Source organism: Pelophylax lessonae, assembly GCF_965119305.1.
Source record: "Pelophylax lessonae genome assembly, chromosome: 5".
NCBI lineage: Eukaryota > Metazoa > Chordata > Amphibia > Anura > Ranidae > Pelophylax > Pelophylax lessonae.
In genome coordinates this window covers 199,215,047-199,235,460 of record NC_138772.1, presented here as the reverse complement: position 1 = coordinate 199,235,460, position 20,414 = coordinate 199,215,047, and the positions used below count along the sequence as shown (strand labels likewise).

Below are 20,414 nucleotides of genomic sequence, written 5' to 3'. Positions count from 1 at the left end.
ATAAGAAGAAGGCAAGCTTCTCTCAGTAGAGAGAAAAGGTCCATCACGCTAGCAGAAACTGAGGCTAGCTGGGAGTGGAAGAAGTTTTAAAGGAGGTATCCCTGCATCTTTCACTTTTTGCCAGTGTCCACTCACCTGAAGGTAGTTGCATATAACCCCATCAAAATGAATAAAGAGCCTGCTGTGTCCCATACTGTACAACTAAGAAATACATATATGAGAGCAATTGACCTTCCTCTGTCAGTATGCTCCTTACACTGCAGTAGCTCTCACTGGCTCCTTGTGCTGCTCTCCATCCACCACCTTTCTGAACTCTTTTATACACTCAAGAATACGAATACAAGGTCAAATTCAGGCACTTACATTGAAGTATAAAAAGTTCTATATGATTTCATTGTGTCTTTCCTTAGTGCCTTTGTTATATCTGCATGGTGTTCAGCTTTAAAATGTAGAACACACTAGATTTTACAGTAGCTCTGTGTTATATTAGAATTCTATTTATATGAATTACCTAATCAGTAGCAAATGACACAGATATTAGGAATGGCAGGAGTCAACATTTCACACTCCCACTCAAATTGCATGGCCTAATAATATCTACTTTTTTGTTTACTGATCTGTAAAGGGCATTCATATTTTATGTGAAACCTCCATGTGGCCAGGTTTTGGAGCTGCTAAATTAATTACTCAATGTTAGGCAAAATCAGCCAGTAAATGGAATTACACGATTAGCATTGCATCTGTGCACTTGAGGGCAGGGACATCAGGACTCTAGGGCAAAACACCATCTTTCAAAAATGGGCAGATAAAGTAAGATAATCTCCTACCCATATGAATTGTGTAAAATTATGCTTGGAACTCCTGAGCATGCCTGTTTATATACTGAGAACAGATCATCTAACATGTATGAGCACTTTTACATCTGAAGTGCCATAACCTATACAAAAAGCTGAACCCCAAGCACAAAAGGTGCATATTAATTCAGCTAGGAATTCAGTTAGAATGTATTCTGCTTGTAATGCAGATAGTATAAATACCCAAATTTGATTTCAGACATCTGCATTCAAATATATAGAAGCAGTCAGACTGCAATAAGGAGAGGGCGGGCCTGGAAGCCAATCAGGTATGCTGCAATATGATGATAGGAGGAGAGCACAAAGTGAGTGTGAGATCTTCCGTCTACTACTGCTCCATCACTATACAGTCAGTAGGTTAGGGGTGTAGAGCTGATACCATTGTATTTCTTCTACAGCCTATAACTAACAAAGAAAGTGATGTCTCCCACTTGGTTGTGCTGTCTACCAAGTCTGTGTAAATCTCAGGAACGCGTGGACAGAAATACAGGTTTATAATGGCGCTTTTCCACTGCATGGAACCGTACCGGTTCGGCACGCTTTTGTGCTTTTCCACTGCTGGTACCGCATGGTATAGGGTTGGAACGGTTCGGTACGGTATAGGTTTGCTTTTCCACTGCATGGAACCGAATGGTACGGTACGGCTCTGAAAAAACAGTACCTACTCGATTGTGGTTCCAACAGGTACCAAACTGGTACCATATCCCACAATCCTTTGCATGCAGTCACTACTAGCCACTGATTGGTCAGAGAATCCCACCCACCCCGTTGTTATCCCACCCACTTAACTTTAGTACTACTTTAGTGGAAAAGCAAACCTATACCGTACCGTACCGAACCGTTCCGACACTATACCATGCGGTACCAGCAGTGGAAAAGCAAACCGGGCCAAGCAGGGCCGAGTAGAGCCGAGCCGGTACCTGCAGTGGAAAAGTGCCATTAGTGGGTAAAACAGACATTAAATATGCAAACACTATGTGTATTCAGCTACGTGTCTGGAGTCAACCTTTAATTTTTTCCAACACTAGATATATATATATATATTCCCAGTCTTATTCCGTAGGGTTGGCCCACCCTTTGCAGCTATAACAGCTTCAACTCTTCTGGGAAGGCTGTCCACATGGTTTAGGAATGTGTCTATGGGAATGTTTGACCATTCTTTTAGAAGCGCAGTTATGAGGGCAGACACTATAGTTGGACGAGAAGGCCTGGCTTGCAGTCTCTGCTCTAATTTATCCCAACGGTGTTCTATCGGGTTGAGGTCAGAACTCTATGCAGGCCAGTCAAGTTCCTCCCACCCCAAACTCACTCATCCATGGCTTTATGGACCTTGTTTGTGCATTTGTGCGCAGTCATGTTGGAACAGGAACGAGCCATCCCAAAACTGTTCCGACAAAGTTGGAAGCATGAAATAGTCCAAAATGTCTGGGTATGCTGGCACCTTAAGAGTTCCCTTCACTGGAAGTAAGGGGCCAAGCCCAAAACCTAAAAAACAACCCTACACCATAATCTCTGCACCAAATGATTTGGACCAGTGCACAAACCAAGGTCCATAAAAACATGGATGAGCAAGTTTAGGGTGGAGGAATTTTACTGGCCTGCACAGAGTCCTGACCTCAACCCGATAGAACATCTTTGGGATGAATAAGGCTCCTTTCACACACTATGTCCGTCAAACGGACTCCGCTTTTCTCAGCGGGGGATCGAGCCGCCGATCCCCCCACTGAGCAGAAGGATGACAGCTGTGTCTCTGCGCTGTGTGCGGAGACACAGCTATCAGTTCCCCATGCATCTCTATGGGGGAAATCGGATGGGAACGGACCGTCAGTTCGTTCTCATCCGATCCCGTCGGATCCGATCCGCTGGACGGATGGAAAATAGGGTTTCCATCCGTCCAGATTTGACGGATCGGATCGGGTCGGATGTCAGCGGACATGTCTCCGCTGACATCCGATGCCCCATAGGAATGCATGGGGGGACCGTTCAGATCCGCCAAAAAAAACGGACAGGCAGATCTGAACGGTCCGCCTGTGTGAAAGGGGCCTTAGAGCAGAGACTGCGAGCCAGGCCTTCTCGTCCAAAATCAGTGCCTGACCTCACAAATGAGCTTCTGGAAGAATGGTCAAAAATTCCTATAGACACCCTCCTAAACCTTGTGAACAGCCTTCCCAGAAGAGTTGAAGCTGTTATAGCTGCAAGGGGTGGGCCAACTTAATACTGAACAGTGTTGGCAACCACCCGTAAATTCACGGGCAGCCAATAAATTTCAGCCCATTTTCGGGCTGCCTGTAAATGCCCGTTACAGGCAGTGCGCCTTCCTGACACCTGCCGGGCTCAGGAAAGCTTGTACAAGTGCAGCCGCATGCGCAATTACATAATGGCGCCATTTTCTAATAAAAGGCACTCAGCACGCCAGAGGAGGAGTGAGGACATTCATGTGAGTGAGGGGGCAGAGGAGGAAATTACTGCAGGGAGAAGCTATGACACTGGACACTGATGTGCCTGTGGAGAGGTGAAAGGGGAACAGGAGGACAAGGATGTGGGGAGGTGAAGGGGCACAGGAGGAGGACACTGAAATGGAGAGGTAATATGAAGAAGGACAGAGGAAGAAACTACTGTGAGGGGGTGATGTACTGGTCTCTAGTCACCAGAGTGCCCCCCACATCAGAGTTCCTGGTGTTCCCCTTTACATCAGAGTCTGCAGGATTCCCCTTACAGTGCAAGGGGGAACTCTGCGGACCCTGATATAAGTGGGAACTCTAAAGTAAAGAGGAACTGTGATATAAGGTGTTCTCCATTAAATCAGGGTTCCCCCGTTAGGTCATGATGTGCAGCCTTCCCCTTTATATAAGAGTTCCCTTTCACTGTAAGGGGGATTCTTGCAGACTCTGATGTAAGGGGAAACTCTGTGCTGGGTTATAGCAACCTGACCTTCATATAAATGGAGAAATATGGTAATTAAATTTTGTTTAACTTAAACACATTGCTTGCACTAGCTATATGTTTATAGTAAAATTATAGATATTTGCATTGTTAAGCACTGAAAATTGCCTTTTTAGTTTTTTTTTTGCAGTGCCAGTAAAAAATGCGGCTCTGCCAGTGAATTTCATGATTTTTGCCAGTAAAAAATTGGGTGCCGATTGTATAAATTTTGGCATCCTGCCAGTAAATTTCACTTCAGGGGGTTGGCAACACACTGATACTGAACCCTGACGAAGACTGAGATGTCATTAAAGTTCTTGTGCGTGTAAAGGCAGGTGTCCCAATACTTTTGACAATATAGTGTGTGTATGCATATATATATATATATATATATTACACATATACATACACACACATATATATATATATATATATATATACTGTATACACACACACACATATATATATATACACATTTTGTGTGTGTGTGTGTGTGTAAAATGAAGCTTTTAAATAGCTTCTGGCTAAAATAGTCCAAAGTAGATTTTAAAATTATAAAAACATGACAGAAACTGTTTAAAAAAAAAAAGAAAATCAACCATAATGGATGCGTAGAAAAGTAGTTGCCATGAGGTGTATCCTTTGTATGGTGAAATTACACATGTGTAACAAAACATTGCTCTCTTTCCATTGCCACTGGACACAGCATTCAAATCACTGCTGTTAACTTGCACCATTTAGGGAAATAAACCTAAACTGCAAATGTAACAAAAGGTCCTAATTCACTTAACAAATACGTTATTGAAATGGATCATTTCATTTTGGCACGTAAATCTTGCAGCAGATTTTAGGCAGCAGAAATGTAGATGCTAACACTTGCATCACATGACATAATGTAATAACTGCTACTATTGCCTTTACATAATTTACTGCCAAACTAGGCTAAATTTGACTTGAAATTTAAGGCTACTGTATGATTCAAAGTTGAAGTTAAGGGTTACATTTACGGATTAGTTTAGAGTTAGGTTTACCAGTAAAGGTGATGTTTAGGGTCAGTAGATTGCTATCGCTTTTTCAGGTATAAAACCCATATCATCACAAACATGGTCAACTGATATTAAGATATATATATATATATATATATATATATATATATATATATATATGTGTGTGTTTTTTTTAACACCTATAGGTGTGGTTGACCACTTAAAACCGATGTTTTTTTTTAAATAAAGATTGTAAAATTCATATTCTAACCATCTGAACATATAGATTATCTCTAGAGAAAGGATTAATGATAGCGGTCATTAAATAACTGACCAACCATTAATGGTCTCTTCCATGACTACAATGAGGGTCTAGAGCAGGGATCCTCAAACTACGGCCCTCCAGCTGTTGCGGATCTACACCTCCCATGAGGCATTGTAAAACTTTGACATTCACAGACATGACTAGGCATGATGGGAGTTGTAGTTCCTGAACAACTGGAGGGCCATAGTTTGAAGATCCCTGGTCTAGAGGGTGCAAGCTATACAGTTGTGTACAATAACTTATTTACTATGAATTTATGTGCAAAATTACTATTTTATATATAAAACGGTATCTTTATTAACAGTTCCTCATTCATTTTGTATAAAGCACCAATGAGTGCAATAAGCAAAAAAAAAAAACAAACGTGTTTGCATCTACCAGTTTAATTAAGAGGACGTTCAACTGTGATTATTAGGATGTATGAAGCACATCCAGAATCCAAGGAAAAGCGCTGTCTCAATTCGTTTTGTAATTGCAACCGCTTGGCTGTGTGTGAAATTACAGTTTAAGAATATAATAGGCATTTGCTGCCCTCTGGTGTACGTAATCAGAACTTTGTGTTATTCAGAACTCAATTTGGCATGGAACTCATTTTTACATAGAAATGTAATTGTCTTATCTTTTTTCTATTTCTTTTTCTTTTTCTAGGGAAACATTTTTTCTTTTTCTTTTTCTAGGGAAACATTTAACCCCTCCTTCTCTAATAAAGTTAACCCCTTCCCTGCCAGTGTCATTTTTACAGTACAGTGCATATGTATAGCACTGATTACTGTAGAAATGTCACTGGTACCCCCAAAAGTGTCAATAATGTCAGTCAAGGGTCCGATCTGTCCGCCGCAATGTCGCAGTCCCGTAAAAAAAAAAAAAAAATGGCAGATCGCCGCCATTACTCGTTAAAAAAAAAAAAAACAATAAAAATGACAAAAATCTTTCCCTTAGTAAACGCAATAACTTTTGCGCAAACCAAACAAAATACGCTTATTGCGATTTTATTTACCAAACATATGTAGCAGAAAACAAATTGGCCTAAAATGTTAAAAAAAATAGATTTTTACATTTTTTTTGGGGGGGAATTTTATATAAAAAAATGTGAAAAATATTGTTATTTTTGCAAAATTGACGCTTTTTTTTTTGTTTATAGCGCATGATCAAAAAATCGCACAGGTGATCAAATACCACCAAAAGAAAGCTCTGTTTGCGGGAAAAATAGAACGTCAAATTAGTTTAGGTACAGCGTCGCACGACCGCGCAATGGTCCGTTAAAGTCATGCAGTGCCGAATCGCAAAATAGGCCCTGGTCAGGAAGGGGGTAAAATCTTTTGGGGCTTAAGTGGTTAACAGTTCCTCATTCATTTTGCATAAAGCACCAATGAGTGCAATAAGCAAAAAAACAAACGTGCTTGCATCTACCAGTTTAATTAAGAGGACGTTGTGCTGGATGGAGCCTGGGGTGGGGGGGGGGGTGGGTGGGGGGTGGTGTGGGAGGGGTTTGACCTGTTGTCACTGAGGGTGGTTGTTGCCCTGCGTGGCATTGTCTTGTCTGTTTTTTGTGTGCAAAAGTTCAATAAAAACAAATTTTCAAAAAAAAAAAAATTAAGAGGACGTTGAACTGTGATTATTAGGATGTATGAAGCACATCCAGAATCCAAGGAAAAGCACTGTCTCAATTCTTTTTGTAATTGCAACTGCTTGGATGTGTGTGAAATTACAGTTTAAGAATATAATAGGCATTTGCTGCCCTCTGGTGTACGTAATCAGAACTTGTTATTCAGAACTCAATTTAGCATGGAACTAATTTTTACATAGAAATGTAATTGTCTTATCTTTTTCTATAATTATAAATGAATAATGTCATAATACATGCATTTAAAAATGTGTGCATTTATTTCAATCAAACGTACATACCAGGGCTTCCAAAACGTTTTAAACAAAGGACCAGTTCACTATCCATCACACTGTTTGGGGGCAGGAATTGGACTATAATTCTGCCCTCATTTTTCCAGCATTGGAGGTTAGTGGACATAACAATGTCCCCTATATTGGTGATCAGTGACAGTAAATCCCCCTACGTCAATGGTTAGTGGGAGTACAAATTGTATCAATGCCAGTGGCCATTGGGAATAAAATATGCACCTAAATTAGTAATCACTTTGAGTACATAATGCCCCATTTTAATGGTTAGCAAAAGCAAAAAGTGTCCCTACCTACAGTAAGTGGCCAGTTGGAGTAAAAAAAAAAAAAAAAATTCCCATGTCGGTGGTCAGTGGGAGAAAAAAATGCCACTATGTGGGTAATCAGTAGGAGAAAGAAATGCCACTGCATTGGTGGTCAGTGGGAGGAAAATGCCCTGATGTTAGTGGGAATAAAAGATGCCCTTTGTCAGTGGTTAGAGAAAGAAAAAAATTGCCCCATGCATTTTGAAAAATAAAAAATTCCCCTGCTTCGGTGAGAGTAATAAAAGACCCTGGTAGTCTCTGGGGCATTTGCATCAGTGGTATAATAAAAACCATACCCCCAAAACCCTGCTTCGTATTGGTGTTGAGTGGGATAACAAGAGAACACATGGATGGAGGATCCATGTCCTGTGATGTTCATTGTTGTGACATCAAGGCTGGGGCTATGCAGGCCCCATGGGGCAAGATATCACTCTACCCAATAGTGCTTGTAAAATATTGCTAGGTGCTGTTACACTCTTGCCTGGAGTTTCACTTTCAACTAGATCAATACATGCAACTTGATATCCAATGATATTTATGCAGATCTTTACCTATAATGTGCCCGTTCACACCACAAAAATTTCCTCCTGATCCGTTTCACATGCATTTCTACATGTACAATTTTAACATGTTTTTGATGTGTTTCTGGATGCATTTTTTTTCCTGTCTTTTTTTTTTTTTCCTCTGTACTGGGGTACGATGCATTTTTTTCTGCTTTTTTACTGTGTTCCAGTACAGTTCTGTGCAGGAAAAAAGCAACACTGTACTTTTTTTTTCTGGAACTGAAAAGCACTGGTGTGGACTATGCCATTAGAACCCATATAATATACTTTACATTCATTAATGATTGAAAACAAGGCACTGGGGTTGATTTAGTAAGGGCAACACACGTTAAACAAAAATTCCCAGCTCAACTCACCAGCAAGCTTTAAGGAGGGGTGGGCTCTCTCCAGGGTCACCTGCCATTATTATGCATATACTTTTACTATGGAGGCTCTCAATAATTAATAGAGGGGTGTATCTGGGATGTGAGAGTGAAGGACGCACCTGCCCGAATCCCAGGTTTTCACCCGACATCCTGCTCAACAAGCTTCTACCCTTGATCAGAGGAGCTTCCCCATTCTCCCCATGCCTGGTAGAGCAAAATCGGGCAGGAAAATCAGCCTCTTCTGGCCCGCAGACTCCCAAAAAGGTGAGAAAGGTTTAAACTATAATATGCTCCACCCCAGTCGCCTCAAGGTTCTCCATGATGGTTTTGCCAATTTTTTTGGAGATCCCTGTTGTGGCTTCTGACTGGATGGACACTATTGCCTCTGGTTCAGCGTGGATCACACTTTCAGCTGAGGGTGCACTGTCTCTCATCACTGTTGGCATATGGGGCAATCCTGTTGAGAAGCTTGTTCTGGGATTTACCCTCTACAGCCTTTCCGGGGGTTATTATCCATTGGACTTCAGAAGTGGAATATGCTGCAGGGTTACACCATGGTTCTGCTATACCTTCCCTGTCTTCAGTAAAGATGTCACATCTGAACATTCTGCTGTTTTTTAGGGGGCTTTGGGTCTAAAGTTCCTCTGTCTGGTTTCCTGCTTGTTTAGACTGTTTAGCCGGAGTAAAAAGGGAACTTGGACTATTTTTAATTTTTCCCTTCTCCATTTTTTGCTGTATTTCGATATCTTTTTTTTTTTCCAACACAGGTACTGTTGGTACACCTACTCTGGCTTTATGTACTGCCTTGCCTCGCATATTGTACTTTGCCTTCATGTACGTGACTGCTGCCGTGTGGTTCTCTGTATCAGTGGGGACTCTCTCCCCCTCCCACCTGATATAGTGCTACGGTATCTCAAATGAGTAATCTTAAAGTTCTCTCCTGGAATGTCAGGGTTCTGAATTCTAAGTTTAAAAGATTCCTGCTCCGGGATTAACCGCGGTTCCACCATCCCCATATCATCCTCCTCCAGGAGACCCACTTTGTGATTAGCAAAATGCGATAATGGTGGGTATCTTTAGAGGCTGTGTTTGTGGGATCATTTGACACCCTTAACCATTTATTATATAGAGGTATGAAGTTTCCCCACAGCCTCACTTGCTCTATGTGCTCTGTGCTTAAAGCGTGGACTGTGGTCAGGGTTTACACCCCGGGGGCCCTTCACGTGTCTCCTCACGTGCCGTTGTGGAAAAATCCAAATTTAGCACATTTCTATTTGTACCCAGACCTAGTGGTTTGGACAAAGTACAGAATTAAGCCAATGCAGCATATATTGTTCCATGGTGCATTGGTGACCTTTTACATACTAAAAGAACGTTTTAGGCTACCCAACTCTAACTTTATTTTAGGTACTTACAATTGTGATACGGGTCCAGTACCAATTTGGAAAAAGTCCCCTAACCCTGGAGTCCAGCGATATGGAACTATTTAATCAGGGATGAATCACTTATCAAACCACTGTCCACCACCTCAAAGGACCTATTCCCTGAAACTCCTAAATTGCTGAGGCCCTGTGTGTCTACCTGGGCTGTGGTGGATCCTAGCCTAGACCGGGATGATTGGGAGGATATTTGGGATATCACCTTCACCAGGCCGGTGTCTCCTAGAGACCATTTAATACACTATACATTTCTCCATAGGGGCTATCTCAAACCGGCCAAATTGTCAAAAAAATATAGGAAACCAACTCTATCTGTGCTGGCGCTGCTCTGGACCTGATGCTGACATTATGCATATATTTTGGAATTGTCAGGCTATTGTGCAGTTCTGGCAGGTTTTGGCCTGTATAAGCTCAATTACTAGTAGTTCTGTTCCCCTCTCAGTGGAAGCATGCTCGGTAAGCTTAGCAGATTCCTTGGCTACTACCACACCTATACGTACTCTCCTCACATTATTACAATTCTATGCTAGGAAACCAAATATTTTGTCCTGGAAAAAACAGCTGCACCGACCTTTGTATCCTGGAAATCATTAGTGAATAAAGCAGTGCCTTTATATAAAGCCACCTACACCAATCAGGGAGCCTTCACCAAGTTTTGAAAGGTCTGAGGTGAAGAATGGCTGCCTTCCTCGGATACGGTCTCAAATGGATGTTGGTTCACTCAACATTTTCCTGTTTACAATGAGATTTGCCCAAATGGTACTCCCTGTTATCGCCTCACTAAGGAGCACTTAGCGTGCTTGATTAGGTATGGAGTGTGGGTGGTTAACTGATATTTCCTGTTTGTCTAGTACTGTATAGGTGGCTTATGTTGCTCTCATATACTTTAAATTATAAATCTTTGGTACTGTCTGTTTACGGGGGGGGGGGGGGGGGGGGAGTGGAAATGGGTTCATACTGCTTATCCTTATATCATTGCTGAACTGGAGGGCTGCACTGTACCTGGGCACTGGTCTATGGCCTACGTGATGGCGGAGACCTTAAGCTGGTATGTGTTTGCTGGGGCTGCCACTGCTTTTTCTTTTCTTTTTATGTTTACCTTAAACTGTTACTGCACTATTGCAGTTGAAAATGTTAGAAATACTCAATAAAAAGAATTGTTAAAAATAAATAAATTCATTTATAAAGTTAGGGCTGCAGATAATACTGGGGTGCCATGGAGTGGCTCTGCAGCTTAGGTATGTATTTGCAATGTGTGCAAACGAAACCCCTGTTTTTAATGCAAACTGTTAGATATGATAATTTGGTTGGTTGCAAGCTGGCTGGTGAGTTGAGCTGGGAAATTTCTTTGGTTTTGTTTTACATGTGCTGTCTTTCCATGTGCTCCTTTCTGCAAAAGCTAATTATAGGTGAGGGCACTGGCCATTTGTTTGTATTGATTGCATTCGGACATGCATAGAAAATGCACCAGAACACAAAAAACACGTGTTACAAATGCAGTAATGCACCTGGAACTGATCTGTAGGACATTTTGTGGTGTGAATGGGAACTAAAACTAGAGTACAAAATCTGGTGCAGCTGTGCATGATAGCCAATCAGCTTCTAACTTGTTCAATTAAGCTTTGGCAATAAAATCTGGAAGCTGAACCAGATTTTGGACTCTCCAGTTTTAGTAAATTAACTCCACTGAGTACACAAACCACCCTAAATCAGGTATCTATTCGCCTATGACACATTAAAATACTACAGACATAACATTGAGAATCAACCCTGCAAATGAAATCCTGAAGCAGAAAAAAAAGATTAACAAGGACTTGTATTCTCACATATATTCAGCTGTTCACACTCAGTTGGAGATAGAAACTAGGGCCAAAATAACTAGTGCCACTTTATCTGTCCAGCTGGCAATTAGAAGTCTCACCAACAAGGATGCTCCTGCAGCTGTTTATGAAATAATAGACTTTTATATTCTTGAAATGGTTCCATTTTTTGGCATGTTAAATTGAGCTAAGCCTGAGAGAGTCACATTTGGCAATGGAAGGGCTACCAACGTCTCCAGCAGTAACCCATTAACATCCCGTATCAGTAGGCCTTCAACACAATATTAGCACATTGTTGGTATTTCCATGTTACTGACATGATATAACACATATTTCACAGTGCTATGCATGTGATACTATGCTGCTGTGTCTGTGTATGAGATTTTCCTGAATTACTGACAAAAACAGGCACATAATTCATTGTGCGTGTCACTCCCTTTCCTGAGAGTCCGGTTTGTTTGACTTCATCACTGAGGAATGTATATGGACCTTTTTTTGGACAAAAGAAATTGAAATATTTTTATGGCTTGTTAAATCACACATTAGAAATGCAAGATTAATACAGCTAACCCCCTACTACCTGGAAATGCAAAACCTAGAACTTTACGATTATGAAAAAGAAAATATTTGACAAAGTGAGCCTCATCTCAAACAATTGCTGGCTTACTCAACAAAGAAAAATATGAAAAGTGAACTAATGAGGGGAGAATTATGACGTGTAATTGGGATTGCACAGAATTATAATTTGGGCTGATACCCGGATGCCTCGTTCTCCCATTCTGAAACCGACAGGTAATACTGTTTAATTGTAATCTCTGAGTAGAAAGATTAAGTATAAGTATACGGCCAGAAGAACAAGTACTAAAAGCAGATAAAGCATAGCCACCTAAGATTATGATGCAGTATCGTCCTGCACTGTACAGTGTTTCTAAACTCCATTATACTGTTTACCACCCTTAAAATGCTAAACATTTACAAAGAAAATCCAAATGTGTGTCCAAACTGTTTTTTCTAAATGACCTTCTAAAATACACTTTACGCCCCGTAAATGTGTATCAATGCTTTTTAAACAATTCCTTATGCATTTTAAAACAATACATCATCTAGTTTGTTTTCTACATTTAGTGCTTGCTCATTTTAGTTAATCTACTCCCTGGTCATCTCTCGACTATTGCAACTCCCTCCTCATTGGATTACCTTTACATGTGCTATTCCCTCTTCAGTCCATCATGAATGCTGCTGCCAGGCTCATCCACCTTACCAACTGCTCAGTGTCTGCTACCCCACTCTGCCAATCTCACCACTGGTTTCGCTCACCTAACTAATTAAATTCAAATGACTAACAACTTACAAAGCCAGCCACAACTTTGCCCCCAGCTACATCACTAACCTAGTCTCAAAATACCAACCAAATCATTCTCTTCATTCCTCACAAGATCTCCTGCTATCTAGCTCCCTTGTCACCACTCCCATGCTCACCTGCAGGACTTCTCCCGAGCCTCTGCCATCCTCTAGAACTCCCTACCTCAATCTGTCTATTTCTTACTCTGTCCACTTTTAGACGATCCCTAAAAACTTTTCTCTTCAGGAAGGTCTACCCTGCCCCGACGTTCTCTTCATTCCTCACAAGACCTCCTGCTCTCTAGCTCCCTTGTCATTACTCCCATGCTCACCTCCAGGACTTCTCCCGAGCCTCTGCCATCCTCTAGAACTCCCTACCTCAATCTGTCTGACTATCTCTTACTCTGTCCACTTTTAGACGATCCCTAAAAACTTTTCTCTTCAGGAAGGTCTACCCTGCCCGACCTAACAACTGTATTTCCACTTTCTTCATCAGCTTATCCCCCACAGTTATGACCTATTGTATCTCTTGATCCTCCCTCTTAGATTGTAATCTCTAACAAGCAGGGCCCCCTGATTCCTATAGTTTCGTAATTGTACTGTCTTCCCTTATATTGTAAAGCACTTCGTAAACTCTTGGAGCTATATAAATCTTGTAGAATGCTAAAGAACAATAGTCATTTGCAAGTTAGTATACTAACTTTAAAAGGAAACTTTTATAAAGAAATTCATAGGCATGGTTGCTGATCTCACATTTTGAGAATGTGATTTGCCTGCCTGCACACAAGTAGACGTGATCCAAATCAACAGCTTAGACTTAGCTTGCAACTAACATTTTTCAGAGACAGGAGGTCAGTAACAACATACAACCAATTTCCTTATTTAAAGGTTTTTCTTTCACCCTGCAGTGCTCCTTCAGACTAGCAAAGGTGCCCCTGGAGGTATAGGCACCAGTTTTTGAAAAACTTCAGTCTAGTATACAGTAAATTATAAAAAGATGAGAACTGGAAAGTCAGTTTGTTTTTACAATTTGCATGTACAGAGTAGTGAGTAAATAGCCACATTCCTTCCCTTTCAGCTTTTTAGAAGTTCCTAGGAAGTGCAGGTACCACTGGCTGAAAACCGCCAGTCTAGTACATAGTTACTGAAATACAGATGGGGACTGTGACCATAAGGAATATGTCAAAATGTGCCTGCAGAGAGTAGTGCGTAAATGGTCCCTTTCCTGCTCAGAGGTACTTCTGGATATATGAAAACTACTTGTAGAAATCCAATTTGCCTGCAGAGCACTGAGTAAACCATCTCTTTCCTGCTTGATTATAAAGGCCTCTTAACCTCCCAGGACTAGCCTGACAAATACAATATGATAACCCAGCTGTGGACAAATTACTGAAGAGTTGAGAAGACAGACTGTCTAAGCTAGGAGATGTATTTACATACTGGAAAACTGGCTCCTGGGATATTTAGCCTCATGACAGCCGCATAATTGTTCATAGAAATCATGCATTCTATCTCCCAGTGTGCATGCCTAATATCACAGTTTCTACCTCCTCTCAGCTGTAGTACATCAGCCTGCAACCTGATCTCTGCATTGAGAAACCTTTTTTTCTTACCACCACTGGAGGAATTCCAAAACGTTTAGTTCAGTTTAGAAATGCAATATTTCACTAAGTGTAGCTTATTGTGTTTTAAATGGTTTTGTTAACCTCTTTAAAATAGCCCGGGTGGAATATATGACCAAATTACAAATTAAGGAGATCCAAAAACCTACAAAACTTCAAGAGTCACCTATGTGAGTCACGGGATTCATTAAATAATTTGGGAGTCATTACTGAATTCAAAGTTTACATTGCAAATGAGTCTTCAGTGAGAAACGACATTTTCTACGAGCTAAATAATCACTTAAACTGATGTTATTTGTAACACAATGACCAATGTATATTTTCTATTGCAAACTGACAACTGCTAGCTCTAATAGGTGGAAGCAGGAAAATCCGCTGGAGGTAGGCAGTCTGCAAAGCACTTATAAAATGTTTTTAAACAAGGTGGATAAGGTGGATGATGTGATAAAGTCCTTATTTGTTCTGGGAAAGGATGTAGCCTACCAGCTCTCAACTGCATTCTTACAATCTATCATTATAGCCAAAAAGCTTATTATTATTTTTTTATTTTTTATTTTTTGCTACTGAATAAGTAAAAGAATGCCAGAATAATTGGATTTTTGACTTACCGTAAAATCCTTTTCTCTTAAGCTCATTGACAGACGCAGTCCTCTTTGATTAATATCAGTAGGGTTATACTGCCCCCTACAGGAGTAGGACACTAGGCAGGAAAAACGTTCTGGCCACACCTTAGGGGCAGTCCCAGAGCGTATATCCTCTCTCTCCCTGCTACAGGATGTCAGTTATGTAACAAAGCAGTGTCAGAGAATTTAACCCAACCCAACTCAAAAATAGAGGGGCGGGTACTGCGTCTGTCAATGAGCTTAAGAGAAAAGGATTTTACGGTAAGTCAAAAATCCAATTTTCTCTGTCGCTCATTGACAGACACAGTCCTCTTTGATTAATATCAGTAGGGACGTCCCAAAGCAGTGCCACAAATGAGGGGTGGGATAACGGAAATCAAAATCCAATCCAGAAGGCCCAACCGGAACCAACCAGAAGTCTTAAAGGCTATCGGACAAAAGGATGACACTCAACTGAAAACCCAACAGAAAAAAACCCTCGAGGTAGACCAACGGTCCCCTCAAACAGCGGCCTGCAGAACCTTGCGGCCAAAAGAGGCATCCGCCGATGCCAGCACATCAACTTTATAAAATTTATCTAAAAAAGCTTGCCAGGACCAGAGATCCCAGCAAGGAACTTAGGTCCTTACTCCTGACAGAAAAAAACTGACATCCTGTAGCAGGGAGAGAGAGGATATACCCTCTGGGACTGCCCCTAAGGTGTGGCCAGAACGTTTTTCCTGCCTAGTGTCCTACTCCTGTAGGGGGCAGTATAACCCTACTGATATTAATCAAAGAGGACTGCGTCTGTCAATGAGCGACAGAGAAATTGTGTTCTGGCTACATTGTCACAGCACTGCCGTGTACTCACCTGCGTCTGGGCGCCTGCGGCGTTCTCGCAACAGAGTCTCGGTGCTTGCCGTCCTCAGAGACACCTCCTCTGGGTCTGCGGTGGTTCCTTCTCCTCCTCTCACCTCTGAGGACCGCAGCGGGCACACTGTCGTGGCAAGATGGCGGCCACCTTGCGGTTCCAGTGTCTTACACAGAGGGAGAGAGGAGAGTTGCAGATCTGGTAAGGTCAGGATCTATAAAGCAAATCAAGATGGCGCTGGGTCTCTGACCTCCCTCCATAGCTCCTGTCTGCCCCACCTACTGGTGGGAGGTGGCGGGTCATGTGATCCTGGCTCCCTATATAAACCAAGCACACCTTCCAGTCAGTGCTTGGTTATTTTCCTTTCTCCTGTGTGTCTGCTGATGCTTTAACTGTGCTCCTGGTTCCTGATCCTTTCTTCCTCAGGTTGATACTCCTTGATTGCCTGCCAGACCTGACTCCAGAGTTGTCAACTTTACTTCCTCCTCTTCATTAAAGGCCTCCCTGCCACCACAGATCCTACGGGGGCCCTGTTTCCACTTCCAGGGATTCCTGAGGGTCGTGATTGTAAGGGAGTGCTGTTCCACTGCAACTGGGTTCCCTCTCCACTGCAAGACCCCAGGTGGGTGTGACATACATACACATTGCTATTGTAAGTTAATTTTAGGCTGTTTTAATTAGGATTAAAGATTTAAGATGTTTTAATTTTTTAAAGCAGAATTTTTGTGTCCATGCACACATAGGCTTTTAGGCACTCTTAATGGCATAGGTGTTTAGACGTAGTAAAAAACCCAGGGCCAATGCGTTCTGGAGCAGCAGCATTTCGCAAGAAAAAATGCAGACAAATGCCACTAAATGCTTCCAAATGCCAGTGTCAAGCGCTTAGCAGAGTTTTTTTTTTTTTTTTTTTTTTTTTTAATGTGGAGGCTGTCAGAGTTCTTAACGACCAGCTGATTAGCTCTTTGATACTGGTATGAATTTTAAGAGGGAACCCCTTCGCCAAAATTAAAAAAAAAAAAAAAACTACATGGGGTCCCCCCAAAATCTATACCATAACTTTATCCATGCATAAAGAAGGGAGGGGATGAGTGAGCACCCCCCTTAACCATACCAGGCCACATGTCCTCAAAGCACCTTGTCCCCACTTCCCCACCTTTTTTTGTTTATTTTGGCATGGGGTTCCCCTTAAAATTCATACCAGCCTCATAGGGGCAGGATTTGTGGGGGGTCTCCCACACCGTTTTCATTTTTTTTTTCACATTTTCGTATTGCTAGCATTGTTTGTTTTTTTTACATTCAGTTGTCAGCGGAGAAGGATGCAGTGGCCGACTTCCCAGGCTGCTCCTTAACAACCAAATATTCACTGGTTGTTAAGGATGCCGGCGGCCCTGCTCCTTAATGCTGCAGCTACGAAACATATGTTAAACACTAGGCTAAACACTGCTAAATGCTGGCAAAAAAACGCTAAATAATTATAAAAACACTAAAAATAATACGAAGAATCAATAATTTTAGGAGTACTCACAGTGAATCCAAGCTTTTTATAGTCCCGGGTGTACATCGACTTTCTTTTCTCAATGCTCCCACCAAGGTTGTTTTGGTCTGGCTCTACATCAAAAGCAATTCTACGCAACTCAAATATAATATCCCTTTGGGCCTGAGGACATACAAAGGAAAGAAGACAGTAATGGAATAGAGCACAGCCCAAAAACTCAATAGAGACCATTGTATGTTAGCAGAGATCCTTTTTTGATCAAAAACATGTACAGTATAGCTAAAGGCACAATACCATGATTTCACTGTCTGGGAAAAAATATGTAACCTTTGATTAGGGCCCATTCACACCAGATCCAGTGGGATGCATTTTTGACTGCACTCCAACTGCATAGACAGTCCAAAATCTAGGTTATTTTCATGGGTATAGCTCACACTATTGCAATGCCGGGCTTCAAAAAATTATATATAGCAAGCTGCATTTTTCTGCACTGCAAATCCACAGAGACGCTTGCAAATGTATGCACAAAAATGCTGTACACATAAAAGCCCAAAGAAGTAAGAAGACAGAAGTGACATCAAAGGAAATGCGATCTTATGAAAAATGCACTACAAATGCATGGTAAAAATGGATTTTTGTAAAATCTTACCGTAAAATCCTTTTCTCTTAGCTCATTGACAGATGTAGTCCTCGGTGATACACCACCTTCGGGTTATGTTGCCTCCACAGGAGCAGGACTAGACAGGAAATTAAAAAGCACTGGCCACACCCTAGGGGCAGTCCCAGAGGGTATATCCTCTCTCTCCCTGCCTCAGCAAATCAGTTATGTGAAAAAGCAGTCTTTAGAGATTTTAACCCAACTGAAAAAACAGAGGGGCGGGGACTACGTCTGTCAATGAGCTAAGAGAAAAGGATTTTACGGTAAGATTTTACAAAAATCCATTTTTCTCTAGCGCTCATTGACAGACGTAGTCCTCGGTGACACACCACCTTCGGGACGTCCCAGAGCAGTATCACAACTGAGGGGTGGGAAAATGAAATCAAATCCCAATCTAGAAGGCCCAACCGGTGCCAACTAGAAGTTTACAATGCTCATCCTTAATGATGAGACTCAACAAAAAAGAGAAAAATTTTCTTTTTTTTTTTTTTTTTTTTTTTTTTTTTAAACAGAAAAAAACCCTCGAGGTAGACCACCGGTCTCCTCAAATTGCGGCCTGCAAAACCTTGCGGCCAAATGAGGCATCCGCCGATGCCGTCACATCAATTTTATAGAATTTTGTAAAGGTATGTACCGACGACCAGGTGGCCGCCTTACATACCTGGACCACTGACGCCTGATGGCGAAAGGCCCAGGAAGTACTGAGCGCTCGAGTGGAGTGCGCCCTAACAGGGAACGGAGGACTCTGACCCTTAATAGAATAAGCCTGTACCACCGTTTGTCTAATCCATTTGGCAATGGTCGCGGCAGATGCAGGCAAACCCTTTCTGGGGCCATCCGTGATCACAAAAAGTGAATCCGTCTTACGGAATGATTCCGTAGCTTTCAGGTATACCCTGATTGCCCGAACCACATCTAAGGAATGCAACGCATGTTCCCGATGATGCTTGGGCTGAGGACACAAGGAAGGTAGTACAATATCTTCATTCAGATGAAAATCTGAAACCACCTTAGGAAGAAAAGATGGCTTAGGATGAAGTACTACCTTATCCCTATGAATCACTAGGTATGGGGACTGGCATGATAATGCAGCCAGTTCTGACACCCTGCGAGCAGAAGTAATAGCCACCAAGAAGGCCACCTTCTGGGATAAAGTAAGCAAGGGAATCTCCCTGATGTTTTCAAAGGGAGGTTTCTGTAGAACCGACAAAACCAAATTAAGATCCCAGGGCGGTAAGGGCGCGCGGACTGGAGGAGCCAGGTGCCGCACCCCCTGGATGAAATTCCGCACCAAGGACTTGGTAGCTAAAGGTTTCTGAAAGAAGATTGCTAATGCTGAAACTTGACCCTTGATGGTGCTCAAGGCTAGCTTCTGCTCAACCCCTTGTTGCAAAAAGGCCAATATTCGAGTCACCGAATAGGTACGTGGAGGAAATCCTAAAGATTCGCACCACGCAATATAAGTCTTCCATGTGTGATAATAGACTTTGCTGGAAGTCGCTTTCCTTGCTTTAATAAGGGTAGGAGTGACTGAAGTAGACAAACCTCTGTCCTTCAGTACTTGGGTCTCAATGGCCAGGCCATTAAACCCAGCGACTGTAAAGCATGATGGTAAATTGGTCCTTGAGACCACAGACACTCCCTGAGACGAAGTTCCCACGGAACGTCTACGACTAACATGTCCAAGTCGGCCAGGCCGGCTTGAGGAGGCCAGCCTAGAATTTCTAGGACCACTGGCGCTGATAGAATCTGAACCAGGCGTCCCTAGAGGTATCTGGCCCCGACCATCCGAGAAAGTCTGGTCGTTTTCTGTTCCCACACATTTATCAGATACCTGATTGTTATCAGGAAGGGTGATCTTTTCTGGTTGAACCTCAGGGACCGAAGTCACCCGACTAGAGGCTACTTGGCCTATCTGGTCAACCAGATCCGATTCCTGTGAGGTGTAGGGACTAATCTTAGGAAAAGGTAAAGGAAAAGATCTATTCAGGGAACGGTAACTACCGCTTCCTGTAGTACTTAAATGTTGGAAGGGAAGAATTGCACCGGTAGTAGTGGTTGATGCTCGATCTAATGTCCTGGATACCGGTGAAAACGTCCCCCCACCCTGAAACCGGGTGGGGGCGCACCTTCAGGCTGTGTACTCCTTTGCTTCGGGTTTGGCTGGGTTGGTCCTTTGCTTGTCCGACCAGCCCTTCTTGAACCCTCCTGGAGGAGTCTTGCCTTTCCCGCTAGTACCAGCCGGGCGCCCTTTATGGGCGGTAAAGAAAGGTCCTCGCTTGTTGCGAGGTCCCTTAGCTTTAGCAGCCTGTGGCAAAAAAGTGCTCTTGCCCCC

At 42.3% G+C, this 20,414-nt stretch overlaps 1 protein-coding gene across 2 annotated transcripts in view; it reads right to left on the bottom strand.

The window, feature by feature from the left end:
- Window positions 1-20,414, bottom strand: part of ELMO1 (engulfment and cell motility 1) — a 604,300-nt gene that overhangs the window by 383,039 nt on the left and 200,847 nt on the right. For both annotated transcript variants that reach the window (XM_082257836.1, XM_082257837.1), the window contains one exon: window positions 17,452-17,583. In XM_082257836.1, coding sequence (XP_082113962.1) covers window positions 17,452-17,583 — 132 coding nt within the window. The remainder of the gene's footprint in view (window positions 1-17,451; window positions 17,584-20,414) is intronic.